Source organism: Rattus norvegicus, chromosome 16 (assembly GCF_036323735.1).
Source record: "Rattus norvegicus strain BN/NHsdMcwi chromosome 16, GRCr8, whole genome shotgun sequence".
In the NCBI taxonomy this organism is placed as follows: Eukaryota; Metazoa; Chordata; class Mammalia; order Rodentia; family Muridae; genus Rattus; species Rattus norvegicus.
In genome coordinates this window covers 5,298,365-5,312,495 of record NC_086034.1, presented here as the reverse complement: position 1 = coordinate 5,312,495, position 14,131 = coordinate 5,298,365, and the positions used below count along the sequence as shown (strand labels likewise).

The 14,131-nt window shown below is 48.6% G+C and overlaps 1 protein-coding gene across 25 annotated transcripts in view; it reads left to right on the top strand.

The window, feature by feature from the left end:
• The window catches only part of Cacna1d (calcium voltage-gated channel subunit alpha1 D), a 293,868-nt gene that overhangs the window by 215,054 nt on the left and 64,683 nt on the right, over nucleotides 1–14,131 (top strand). For 23 of the 25 annotated variants that reach the window (XM_063275281.1, XM_006252595.5, XM_063275280.1 and 20 more), the window contains 9 exons: nucleotides 720–880; nucleotides 2,153–2,378; nucleotides 2,462–2,669; nucleotides 6,345–6,465; nucleotides 8,544–8,658; nucleotides 9,132–9,201; nucleotides 9,992–10,058; nucleotides 10,646–10,793; nucleotides 13,716–13,845. In XM_063275281.1, the coding sequence (XP_063131351.1) occupies nucleotides 720–880; nucleotides 2,153–2,378; nucleotides 2,462–2,669; nucleotides 6,345–6,465; nucleotides 8,544–8,658; nucleotides 9,132–9,201; nucleotides 9,992–10,058; nucleotides 10,646–10,793; nucleotides 13,716–13,845 (1,246 nt within the window). The remainder of the gene's footprint in view (nucleotides 1–719; nucleotides 881–2,152; nucleotides 2,379–2,461; nucleotides 2,670–6,344; nucleotides 6,466–8,543; nucleotides 8,659–9,131; nucleotides 9,202–9,991; nucleotides 10,059–10,645; nucleotides 10,794–13,715; nucleotides 13,846–14,131) is intronic. The other 2 variants (XM_039094434.2, XM_063275277.1) reach the window with 1 other exon arrangement.

Genomic DNA, 14,131 nt, shown 5'->3' with positions numbered 1-14,131 from the left:
CAGAGATGGAAGGTGGGCGGGGACATATCACGTGTCTGTTTGGTTCTGCTCATTTTATTTTTATGAAAACACGCTTCAATATTGGACGCTCTCCCAAAGGTATATTTTTAAGCATTGCTGGTTAGGAAGGGCACCTGGTGACTCAGCATGGAGAATGAAGACACATGTCCCACTCAGCTTTGACACCTACGAGGCGGGCGCCGGAGGAACGGCAGAGATCTGAGAAAGGACTGGAGGCTTCCCTAAAAAGAGAGCTGTGGTCATGGGCTGTTCCTCTGCCTGATAATTTCTGTGTAATGCTTGAGATGCTACACACGACACATACACTAAGCTGAGTGGTCCTGCCCTGCCACCCTCAACAGATCGCACGGGGCCCGAGAGGCTTTGTGTGTGTGCCGGTGCAGCCTTGAATCTGCTCGTGAAGCTATGGACGTCTAGGTTCTCCAGCCCACTTGCAGGCTGCATATGTCAGACCCTACAGTTATTTATAGCCAGCGGAGGGGAAGTGAGAGCACGATTCGTCCACGATTATACTTTTTAAAGCTGTATGTTGAGACCGACAGTTTAGATCACAGGGCCTCTCCACTTCTGTGCAGGTGACGCCTGTCTTTCCTGCCTAAGCCGTGTAGTCTGAACCTTTACCACTCAGTACAGGTCGTTGGCCTCTGAGACGCCATCTTCACCCTCGGCCTAGGGAGCAACGTTTGCTTGTTTTTCAGCCGTCGGTGGCGTCGCTGGAACCGGTTCAATCGCAGGAGATGCAGGGCAGCTGTGAAGTCTGTCACGTTTTACTGGCTGGTGATCGTTCTGGTGTTTCTCAACACTCTGACGATTTCCTCTGAGCATTACAATCAGCCAGACTGGCTGACGCAGATTCAAGGTACGGCCAGAAGGCGGAAGGTGTTGTTCTTCTGTTCTGAGTTCGAGATGCTTGCGTCTACCCACTGGTCAGTATCCAACTGTGATGGGATAGGGTAGTAGGACTAACTGAGATGGTAAAGTCTGAACCCTTCAGACTCAGGCGAGCACTGGAACATGCGTACAGCCTACACCCTGCAGTGTCTGATAACTTATGCCCCAGACTTGAGATAGCCCAGGACCCAGCAATTTTGGAGTTGAGAGGCATTTCTCCTGCCACACTGGAAGAGCTACCCTCCCTTTAGTAATATTTGGTTAGTGCTTTTGGTTCTGCTACTTTGAATGACTGGGATAGGGGTGCACGGAGATCATCTCCAAACAAGCCCGTTCTAGGCTCAGTTTGGAGCTCTTTGAGCTGTGCTTCTGTATATTTGCTTCTGACACTCTCAGCCCGCAGGACATCACTGTTTTGTTACGAGAGAGACGGGGAGGGGGGAGGGGGAGGGGGGAGGGAGAGGGAGAAAGAGAGAGAGAGAGAGAGAGAGAGAGAGAGAGAGAACGAACGAACATGGCTTTGGAACTTTGGAGATGGCTGCATAAGCATGAGGGGCTGACTTCAGATCCCCAGCACAGCCATGTTAAGGCTACGCCTGGCAGTGTATGTCTGGAACCTCAGCTCCTCGGTGTAGAGAGGATCATTGGGCCTAGCTGGGGTTCAGTGGGAGGCCCTGGCTTGGGGGAATCCGGCAGAGGGCAGAACACGCAGCATCACCCCTATACACATGTGTTCATAGGCCACACATAGACCTCGCCCATACAAGTAGAGAAAATAAATAAAAACTAAAACCTAACCCTAGGGTGCTGTAAGAGGTCAGTCATCAACGTCGGTTTCGATTGTTTCTGTCTGTTTATTTATTTTGTCTTTGTGTGTGAGGAAGTATGTGTGGAGATGGGGGTGTTTAAAAAAGAAAAAAACAGAGTGTGATCTTAATACAAAAATCTTCAAAGAGTCTAGTGGTGGGAGGTCCAGAGATTCACGTGATAAATGTCTCTACCATGTTATAGCCAGTGAAATTGAGTCCCAGGAAAACCAGATAACTTCTACAGACACATCTCTGGGGTGTGTCCAACAACAATAAGGATGATCCCCATTGCTGGTGCAGCAGGGAGAAGGGACGAGGCTGTCTGTGCCTGCCGTGGGCCCTGCTGAAGGGAGGTGGTGATGAGGGGAGGTGGTGGAGGAGAGGTGGGAAGCCAGAGGGAGACTCGGCGCGCCTGCCCCTTGTCTTTCCAGATATAGCGAACAAAGTGCTCTTGGCTTTGTTCACCTGTGAGATGCTGGTGAAGATGTACAGCCTGGGCCTCCAGGCCTACTTCGTCTCTCTCTTCAACCGCTTCGATTGCTTTGTGGTGTGTGGGGGAATCACCGAAACCATCCTGGTGGAACTGGAGCTCATGTCTCCCCTGGGCGTCTCTGTGTTCCGGTGTGTACGTCTCCTGAGGATCTTCAAAGTGACCAGGTAAGGACGGGGTGGGGCGTGCTGGCGTTTGCCGTCCCTCCCCGCACGGGACTCTGGCCTTACCTGCTCCTCTTGTCTCCCAGGCACTGGACTTCCCTGAGCAACTTGGTGGCGTCCCTGTTAAACTCCATGAAGTCCATCGCCTCTCTGCTGTTGCTGCTCTTCCTCTTCATCATCATCTTCTCCCTGCTGGGAATGCAGCTGTTCGGAGGGAAGTTCAATTTCGATGAGACACAGACCAAGCGAAGCACCTTCGACAACTTCCCACAGGCGCTCCTGACTGTGTTCCAGGTGAGCCCCCACCTTCCCACACCCGGACAGCACTGGCCGCACAGCTCACCAGGGCACCCAGATTCCGACTCACCAGTCACTTCAGCTCCGTGGTCCTCTGGCCGACTTTGTGTCGCGCAACTTAAATTTGTTTGTACAGCACCTGCCAGCTGCCTGTGTGATATGACAAGAAAAACAAACCAAAATGCTTTCCGTCTGACTTTTGCGGGAGCTCTGGGGAATAGACTCTAGAATCTTCTCGTTGGCCACTGGTCTGTCTGCTGTTAAACCACAAGGCATGTTCGCAGTCCTGGTTACAATAGACTCGAGCCGAGAAGTGGATTGTGAAACAGCAGCTAGGCTGTCTTGGTGTGTAGGCTGTCAGAGGAGTCTGAGTGGTTAGGGGCTGTACCTTCTTTTGCCCTTCGTCTGGAGTAGGGCACAGGTTCTGAGGCTGCGTGTGCTGTGGGGCCTCTGACAGTGTCTCGATGGGGTCCCGCTACTGGAGGGGTGGCGTACCAGACGCAGTGCTACCATGGGCTGGGGTACACTGAGCCCTCCTCCCACCTTTCAGCCCCTGCCTTGGAAGAATCTGATAGACTAGTTTATAGTAGTATCCTCCTACCCTCACCCCTCCCGGTTGATCGGCAAGCAACCAAGCACCCAGTTCTGCTGCAGAGGCAGGGAGCATCATGGGAAGGGCAAGGTTATCGCAGGAGGTTTCCTGTCCTTGCCGCTGTGACTTTTCTGGACAGAGTCTAGAGAGACTGATCTCAAAGGTGTGTCACGCTGTCATTTAAGAGGCATAGAATTACTACTATAGGCCAGGGCTGCTTAAGCATTTTGCTACTTGTAACCACTTTTTAACCCAAGAAGATTTTTATAATGTTATGTATATTGGTGTGTGCATGCATTTGTGTACATACAAATCAAACATTTACTGGTAATGAATTGTAAAGATTTTAAAAAAACTTAGTGTCTAAACACACACACACACACACACACACACACACACCTTCTGTCTCTGTCTTGCTTTCTCTCTCTCACATACACAAATTAAAAATAAAATAAAATAAATAAATCTTAAAAATTTAAAGAGCATACCTGCACTAATGCATAATATGAATTAAGTCTTGGGGCTGGGAGCACCTGTCACATGAGGACCCAGGCTTGAGTCCCTGGTACCACACACACGGCTGGCTGTGGCACTCCATTGTTGTAATCCCGGAGCTGGGGAGGACAGCAGAGCAGAAACAGTGTAACCAGATCAGTGAGTTAGGCTCAGTGAGAGACCCCATCGAAAAACACAGTGACGAGGAGTGACTGACCTCTCACCTACAGTGGGATGTGCACCATGTGAACCTTACAGACACATACCACACGTGTACACTCACTCACACGCACGCACACGCACTCCCATGCACACACACATGCAGACACATACACACGCACGCATGCACACGCACACACACAGTTGAATCTTGGGCGCACACTAAAAGATGCTGAGCTCATTCATAACTTTTCAAGTTATCGATATTTTGAATTTACAATCCTCACTCCCAGAGTGCCATTTTCCACAAATATGGGCAAAGCAGTAGAAGTGCGTCTAAAGCCTTCGGAAATTGTTGGAAATTCTGCTCTAGTCCCAAACTGTCATTTATCCTTGCAAGTGTGTTTAAGCACAGTCCAGTCCAAAGATGGACTAACCTGACCCCCACCTGCTGAGGAGCTGCGTATGATTGGTAACCAACGCAGGCCTTTGCTTTGTGTAATTAAGTCCGTGTGTTTCATAAGCACAGAAAACTTGTCTGCGCAGTAAAAGCTGTTCACAACAACAGTAGTCTGCAGCCCAAACCAAGGGAGTTGAGCAGGCCCTGCTGGCACTGTGTGGTGTGGGAGCATGCACAGTGCTAAGTGGGTGTGCTGAGAGTTCCTAAGGCTGTAGGGACATTTGCAATGCAGCATGGGCCAGTGCTGCCACGGACATCTCAGGCTCATTAAAGGTTTGATATTGAATTCATTGATGCTTGCTGTACCTTCTGAAATCTACTTTAGCCAGGGTTTGTATACCCCCATGATCAGTTAAGCAACCCCAGTGAAGCCATACCCCATGGCTTGAAACCCCTGATAGACTACGGCCTTATTTTAAAAGCGTGGCTTCTGGTTAGTTATTAGTTTTCCTTCTTTCTTTCAGGAAACCCTTGTGCTGTTTTCTTTCAATGTATTCATATGACATAGAATTTAGATGGTATTAAAAGATACAAACTGGCAATCCTCCCACCCAGCCACTAATCCCTCCCTCTGGGTTGCAACCACTACCACAAGTTTCATGAGTGATGTTCAATAGCGTTTGTTCACAGGTGAGAGCCATCTTACCTGCTCACCTATGATGAGTTCGCACACACACAGTGCCCACTCCACACACTGCCTGGCATATTTGTTTGTTTTCATCTAATAGAAATGGACTGCCCTACTTGGTCCATAAAAGGTTACACCTCCTTCTAAACACACACTGTAGGCGTGCTTTTGGGGGCTGCTACTTTATTGGGTTCTTATCTATGCCACCTTTCCAGCCCTTCTTTCACCCTAATCCCTTCCGACCCCCTTCTGTGGTGTAGGCTGCTGTTTCTGTGACCAGCCCCTCCCTGATGAGTGTTAAGCTATTGCTTGTTTTGCTCATGTGAACAGTGCTCCAGAGGGCAGAACTGAATACACAGGATACACTAGGCACACGTCGGAGATTAGAGGTGTTGGATATGCCCTCCACGTGGAGCCACTGGGAAAAGAGCCTGGCACTTACTTGAGACCCCTGACAATGTCCTGCTTAGAATGGGATCCATTCACTCTCAGGCAGCAGCGTGGAGGCCACCATGCCTCTCCCCATTGTTGACTGGGTGTTTGTACTTCATGATTGCTGCTAGCCTGACAGGTAAAATGGCTTCTCTCTGTAGCTTTATCAGGAATAAAGTCAAGAGCCACTTCTCTAATTATCTGCCCAGTTGGTCTTTGACTCTCGTCTGGATAGATAGAGAATAAAGAAACTCTCTTCCCAGGGTGTAGCATTTTAAAAAACGGCTGTCTATATTTATCTGATTGGGTTTCAGAATGGATTGGATTACCGGGCATCATCAATAGAGAAGATTTCGTTTGAAACTGATTGTATCTACTCTCAAGATAGTTTATACACTTGCACATGACTGAACGCCCTGGTTCTGAGAATGCACAGAGAGATCCCTTGTCTCTGCAGATCATTGGCTGTGCAGAATATTACATTTGGAGTAAAATGAGTGAGAAGAGCCTACTCAGTCAGGGTCTCCAGGAACATCATGGAATGGGAAAGAAGCCAAACGTAGAAACATGGTGTACTTCATGCTTAAAAATACCAGAGAATATACCAGTGTCCCGTCTCTCTGGGTGTGCGTTTGTATGTGGGTTTCAATCGATCGAGGAAGGTACCCGAGAGACAGGTACCAACGTCAGCTGCTGTCTAGGGAGAGATAGAAACTAGAAGAAGCGCTCTTATTTGCGAAATCAAACAATATATTGAAGGTTCAGCAGAACAGATAGATCAGTTTCACTGTGAGCTGGGCTGAGAAAGGCCCTGAGGTGAGACTTAGCAGTGGCCCAGGAGCTCAGGCAGAGCAGCCGTGGTCCGAGGCTTCTGCCTGCTGTCTGACTCCACCCTCCTCTTCTCAGATCCTGACGGGCGAAGACTGGAATGCGGTGATGTATGACGGCATCATGGCCTACGGAGGCCCGTCCTCCTCTGGAATGATTGTCTGTATTTACTTCATCATCCTTTTCATCTGTGGTAACTGTATCCTTTGGACCCACTGGGACTAGTGGTCACCATCACTGTCTGGTTCCTTCCAACTCTCCCCGTGGCTGTGGTGGTGACAGAAGCAGCTGTAGGGCTAAGGGAGACGAACGCCTTTCCCTAGTTAGCTCCATGCTGGCTTTTCATCCACGGCAGATGGGAGCCGTGAGGTATAAGTCACACCGGGGGATAGCAGTGGTGCCAGTACATAATGAGTGTAGTGTCATGTCTGCACACCGGACAAGCAGGGAAGCCTGAAGATTATGTTGTCATCACTGGGAGGCGACGGCCACATCCGTGTCACCCCACAAGCAGTGAGGAGCCATGATAGTCTTGGTCTTGCTTTGCTCACCTGGCTATACCATGCTGTGCAACTTCCCTCTGTCGTGTTTGATTCCTCTTTCCTGCTGAGACTCCCGAGGTTGGCTGCTGGGGGCCATTTTGTTCACCACCAGCAGCCCCTTCAGGGTCTTGTAATGTTTGATGTAGTGTCTGTTTTAACTCCCGCTCCTCTGTGCCTAACACAAGACCTACCATAGGAAGAGTCTCTGTAATGTAACTGGCGAATGAGCATGTGCACAGACACGAGGACCTCGTGGTCTCCACCCTTCTGATGTAAAAAGCCCTACTGTGAGTGACTCCCTAATGGCCCAGACCCCTGGAGCTTATCCCCCACCCCAGTCTTCTTTAGCTCTTTGGTGAACTTTCTTCGGTATAGAAAGCCTAGTGCTAGCCTTCGCTCCTGTCTTTAGGGGCAGGGTTTTATGCTATGAGATTTATGGGGAAACTCAGCTTGTCCACCACACCTCTGAGCCTTGGGCTCAATTCCAGTACCCTGTCCTCCAGAGAGAAGCCATTAGGCCCTTCGTAGTTTTCACTGATGGGTACGTTTAGCAACCTGGATGTTTCTAATATACAGGGCCACAGTCTGCTGCTTCTCTCTCTCCCCCATGGCCCTGCTGTAGGCTGAGCATCAGGCTTAGGGAAACAGCCACAAAGCACGTGGATTCCCCCCACACACACACACACCCCGGGGGATTCTTGGTGTTCATAAATAGTAAGGAAGTAACCTCATCTCTTGACTTGATACTCTTTTTTTTTTTCTGTGTTAAGGGTTCTTTTTTAATGTATTCAATTATTTATTGTCAATACATTTTTATTTAAGAGGTTTGATTGCTTTGCTGTCCATCCAGGTCATATGAAAATAGCCCTAAAGGAGACAAATTGAGTTAGGATTACTGATGAGTTAATTGTGATTCAGGGACATGCATGTTATCTTCTCAGAAAAGCCTGGCACTATCAAAAAGTGCCCGATTTGCCCTGTGAAGAACGTTAACCTTTGGTCACAGCATTAAGAGCGTTTGGTTTTACAGCCTGCCTCCCATATGCATACCTTTCTCAAATGTTTGACTCGATACCCTGGTTAAGAAAACATTTCTCTAAAATTTCTAGAAAACATCACAAGCAATGTTATTTTAGAAATGTAAAAGCTTATTCACCTGATACATTGCCATTTACAAAAACCACGTTCAGCCGTAGTCTAGCCACAGTGGGGCCCTTCAGAGTACAGCCTATCCTCCTGCAGCGGGAGATAGAGCTTGCCGTTTATAGCAGGTATCTGTGGAGCGAGGAACACGCTTTGGTGGCCATGTTAGAGGAGGAAGCCTCCTGCTATATCGTACAATGAGATCATCAGGTTGGTCACGCATGGCCTTTGAAGGCATCTGGTTTGCCAAGGGATGCCTTGAATGTGCATGTTATAACGTGTGCTTTCAAAGGAAATGAAACACAGTGCGCTTCGTGAGTGTAGAGCGGAATTCAAGCAAAGAGGCGATGGAATTGTATGTTTCTGTGGCTCTCTGGATCTTCCGGAGACTCCGCATAGGTTTCCGTGCCTTTCACTTGTTTCTTTAAAGTGGGATTTTACCAAGTTCTCCACTTGTACCAAGTGAGTGTCATGCTAGGGACAGTCAGTCACCCACTCCCAGCCTATGTGAGCAGAGGAGTGTGACAGTGCCGTCATCAACTATATGTAGTTGTGTTTAAAACACGTTGTACCCTTAAGATTTTCGAATTAGATATCCTGCTGAACGTCTTCTTGGCCATTGCTGTAGACAATTTGGCTGATGCTGAAAGTCTGAACACTGCTCAGAAAGAGGAAGCCGAAGAAAAAGAAAGGAAAAAAATTGCCAGGTAACCTCATTTTCACTGAGGTGCTAGGAGTACCCTGCCATACGTCTTGAGGGGGTCCTGGGGACACAGACATGTTTCCCAAGAGCTGAGGCCCCTTATTGCTGCTTTGCAGTGATTATGGGTGACCATATGGTACCAAGTAAAAAGAAGGGACTCTTGGGTAGGAGCCAAGTCCTTGGCTCTCATCCTCAGAGCAAGAATGGAAGCCACACATCCCTGTGCTTAAGGAACTGCTGAAGTTAATTTGGGTGTCATAAATTAAGTGATGCATTCAATGCTGATTAGCTCCTGGCTGAGTTTTACTGAGGCGTCTGTGTAATGGCTCCATTGTATTAGGAAGCCCTGAGTTTGGGTTGCACTGTATTTTTGGCATCCAGTTGAATCCTCGCCCTTCAACCACCATGATTGATTCAGAACCCTGGTTAGCCCTTTAATGCATCACATTGGTGTCTTTTGTTCATCTCTCTCTCTAGAAAAGAAAGCCTAGAAAACAAAAAAAACAACAAACCAGAGGTCAACCAGATAGCCAACAGTGACAACAAGGTATTTTTTTCCAAAATAATTCCTCTTTGTTTCAAAACAATTCTGTCACAGTGCCTCCATCACTGTACGACTTATATCGAGAAAGTGTCTTGAGTGTGATACTTTGCCGTGAAAAGTAGAGCCCATCTTGTAGACACAGGATTCTGGTAGAGTTGGACAAGGAGCTTATTAACCAACATTTTACCATAAGATGTGGCTGTTCTAGTAATGGACTCCTTGTTATGTTCTGAGTTGCAACTCTGTAGTCAGGCATAACCCATGGTTACACCTGTGCTAGTATCTTCTTAGTGGGTATTAAAATCAGGGTTTTTAGTAGATGACTGTTCCCAGAGATTACTGAGAACTCCAGGTGGTTGAGGGGGCTTCGGGGCTGCACCAGTAGGCTTCATTATACCTGTGACAGCTCTGTATGTTTCTGTGATGTGTTTGTTCATTGAACTGATAAGCGCTGAGTGACAGTTGTATGCCAAACACTAGACTACCTCCATGGAGTTCACAATCTAGCAGAGAGACAGGAATCTAAATGTGGTCATCACACAGTGTGTGTGCCTGCCCTGGTGTGGCTGCAGGACAGAGCCCACTGACCATGACCTGAGTATTGGCCTACCTCTTGCCTTCCGGATGAATGAGAATCTCCACTTCCAGTCTCTGCGTGGATGCACATGTGTGTGCATGTGAGCATAGCTACACGGACATGTGTGTGTAAGAGCCCTTACTGCTGAGCATGCTGGCCCTATGGCTTCGGCCTTCTGAAGTAGATCAAGTCAGCCTTCTGCCTCTGTTATCCTAGGTTACTATTGATGACTATCAAGAGGAGGCTGAAGATAAGGACCCTTATCCACCCTGCGATGTGCCAGGTATATGGGGCAGAGAGGCCCAGAAGGACTCTCAGTTTGGTGTGGAGGGGAGGGTGTCATATTGCTGAGGCCACCAAGGCTGTAGGCCCCATGATCTCAGAGAGCAGTTAGCTCTGTTCCCTAAAGTCACAGGCAGCACAGATGAACGCGATTCCAGGAGGCAGAGGAGGAACATGGACAGACAGACACTGCTTCTGCTAGAACAGTGGCTATGGGATGTCAAAGCCCAAAGGCAAGCATGCCTGTGACACAAAATCCAAGTTTTTCAGACTAGACCCGAGCAAGGGGGTTGTAGGGAAATAGCCAGATGCTGGGGGTGGCAGTGAGACTCTCACCAATGACCGTGGCCATATTGTGCCCGGGACGAGGCCTCCCTCCATATCTCTTAGCTAAACACACTCGACAGGAGCATGGTCCCCACCCCCATGCGCATGCAGCTCATATTCTGAACAAAAAGAGAGGTTATTTTAGTTTGCAGAAGCAGGAGATGTAGTTACATTTTAGGCCACATTTTAATGCGAAGTTGTGAACAATAATTTAAACCCATATGCAATCTTTCACACCTATAAAAACTGTTCCGTTTAAAGTAGGTGAAGAGGAAGAGGAGGAGGAAGAGGACGAGCCTGAGGTTCCTGCTGGTCCCCGTCCTCGAAGAATCTCAGAGTTGAACATGAAGGAGAAAATTGCACCCATCCCCGAAGGAAGCGCATTCTTCATTCTTAGCAAGACCAACCCGTAAATACCCCTTCCTAGTCCCTTCGCTGCTGTGTCTCTCCAGTGACCCTTAAGGGTGGTGGGGTTAGAGGTAAAGAAAAGTAGTTTGCAACCTGCTTCTGAGCCTGAATGTGTCTGGACACGGTCCCTTAAGCTCCGCTCCTCCTCCTTGCCATTGCCAATCATTCAGCCCTGAGGAAGTACCCTGTTCCCTTGTGGGTACAACAGAGTCCTGGGAGGAGCTAGAATCCCTCCCTCACAGCCACCGCCTGGTAACAGTAACAGGAGAGTGTCTAGCTCAGTGAGACATTCTGGGAGAGCCCGTGGCTCTCCTGTTGCATACACTGGTACCCTGGCCACTCTAGGACCCTTTTTAAACACATAGATCTTGTCTTAAGATGCCTCATGGAATGAGAATTCTGTACACAGGTTCTGCACATCGTCTACATTTCCAGGTCTGTTTAGGAGCTCTTTCCCCCACCCCATAGAGTTTTATGGAATTGTTCATGATGCTTTATACGCCATAAGCATTTGATTTAGCGCTATGATACTGCACTTAAAATAGCATTCCTCATATTAAAATGATAAGGTGCTTACCAGGAACATGGTAATGACTCACAGACTGCGAGAGGGAGAAGTCTATTTACTAGTCTGGTTTCTAGGTTTAAATCATCTGGGATTAAGTGAGCTGCCAGGGGGATAGGTAGCTCCTGGAAAGGTTTCTAGAAGAATTGCAGAAGTAGTTCTTGGCTGTCAGAGAGGAACACTGTGTAATTCACAGGCCCCGGGGGGAGACTCAGGTGGGAAGCAACACAGGCTGGAGGCCTTGAAACATGACAGTTTCGTTATCTTTTACAAAACGAATGTGTCGGTATTGTTTGCGAATGACAGGAGGACACATGTGCTACTGTGTGCACAGAGGCTAGAGGCGATTGTGGACTGGTTATCGATTCTGGAATCGTCAGGTTTCATACATATCACTAGCTGCCAAGTGATCTGGTCCATGCTGATGGTCTTGATCCTCACTGAACATCCGTACAAACAAACAAACAAACAAACAAACCGGAAAGGCTGTGACACTGTTACTGGTGCCTGCAGTTCATTGCACGTATATGTGTGTGGAAGGAATGGGTCCGTTTCCCCAGAAGTCAAGAGCATACCCGCCCCCAGGCCCAGCTACTGCAGTGTGCAAGCCTTCCAGGAAGTGCATAACACTGAACTACAAGATGGGACACCTGAAGTCAGGGGTCCCCATCGTATAAAGGTGACTCTTAGTTTTGAAAACGAAAAGGTGTTTTTCCAAAGACAAAGTCCATCCATGTTCTTTAGTCCAAGCACTGACAGCAGCCGCCCAGAGAAAACTCTTTAAATCTGAATACTGAGAGTAAGGATTTTGTAACCCGGCCTCGTGGGAGATCCGGGGAACAGGAGAGGTTCTGAAAGGCCCCGAGAGCCATCGAGAGAGACTTGGATCTGGCTGAAAGACACAGTGGTCCTCCTTGTTTCCCAGGGTTGCAGGATTCAGTTAAAAGCCTGTCGTGTGACACAATGTGATCCTTACATGTGAACAAACGACAAGGCGAGCTTTGCTTTGCCTTCTAAGGGCTGCTTGTATGTGGATCAACTGTTAAATAAGGGTATGATCATTGTGGGCCACTGAGATGACTCAGTGAGTAAAGGAGCTTGCCACCGAGCCTTCCAGCTCAAGTTTGAGAGAATTGACCCCTGAAAGCTGTCTTTTGCACACTAGCCTGTGTGCTTACACACACACACACACACACACACACACACACACACACACACACACACACACATAGGGGAGGGGAGGAGAGAAAGCAAGACAGAGAATAAACAAAAGTCATAAAAGTCATAAAGCGCGCTAAGAATAGGACCTTTCTAGCAACTTTATGGCCAGCAGGAGACTTCACCAAGTCACACCTGCTACAGGTCACATTTGTAAAACAGCTGCTCTGTGGACAATGATGGCAAATGTGTCCCACTCTCTGTGTTAACATAAAGTCTTCGGGCAGATAAAATGAGACAGCTTTTAGTGAAGCACAGAACGGTTCACAGAGGAGCAGCCCCAAGAGCTGAAGACAGGCTGTGCCATGAGCTTCAGTGTGGCCGGAGCACCGTGGGCAGAGCTCTGGAATGAGGGACAAGCAGCTTGTCTGGCCATGTGCAGTTCTGCCTGGGCTTTACCTGAGCACGGTCTGGACGGTTGGCAGCCTGTGATCGGCTGAGGCGGTATCTTCCTACGTTAGGCCTCCAGTTAGTAGTTGGGTCATAGTTTGTTGTTTAGTTACTCAGGGGACTTAATTTGGCCCTGATTCCTGTCATAAGTCAGGCTTTACGCTGCAGTAGGAAAAATTAGGGGTAGACAAGCCTAGATTTGAAATCTGCCTCTTAGTGGCTTCATTACCTTAACATTCCCTCATAGCCGTACATCTCGGATTCCTCATATTTTTACATTATTTTTATGTGTATGAGTGTTTTGCTTGCAAATACATGTCTGTACTCCATGAGTGCAATGCCCACAGAGGCCAGAAGAGGACATTGCATCCCCCGGAATTGGGGTTACGGAGGGTTTGTGAGTCCTTGTATGGACGCTAGGGAACTGAGCCCGGGTCCTCTGAAAGAGCAGCCACTGTTCTAAACCACTGGGCCATCTCCCCATCTCCATTCCCAGCTTCTGTCTTTTGGGGAGACAGTAACCCCATGCGTAAGAACTAGACAGAACGGTCTCTGTAGAGCTCACACCACAGTCTGGCTGTGTGGGGCAAATTATGGGCCACATTGTTTGTCCTGGGTGGGGAACGAGAACAGTCTAGACTCTGGCCAGCCCCTTCCCGTTCTCTCCCGAAGAAGCCTCACACCTTGGAGGACCCCAGCAGGCTCGGACCCTTGTCTGCTACTTGGTCCATGAGGTGCTTTCCTCCGCAGGATCCGTGTGGGTTGCCACAAACTCATCAACCACCACATCTTCACCAACCTCATCCTGGTCTTCATCATGCTGAGCAGCGCTGCCCTGGCCGCAGAGGATCCCATCCGCAGCCACTCCTTCCGCAACACTGTAAGCCTCTGAGGAAGGGCTGGGGGTGGGACTACCCCGAGGGTCAGCCCCAGCTGTCTATGTCTACACAGCAGGCCCAGGCATGGAGACTGGGACTAGAGCTTCCTGTGTCCACAGTATGTGATGCCAGGGAGTGGTTCCCTGGACCAAGCTAATGCAGATGCTTAATTAGAAGCCTGTGTAATAGCGCTCGTTTCTTCTGGGGCTTCTTTGCTCCTTTCTTCTTACTTTGGGGTTTTCCTTTCACTGTTAGATAGTTCATTAGCATCCTAAGGGGAGAAGATGA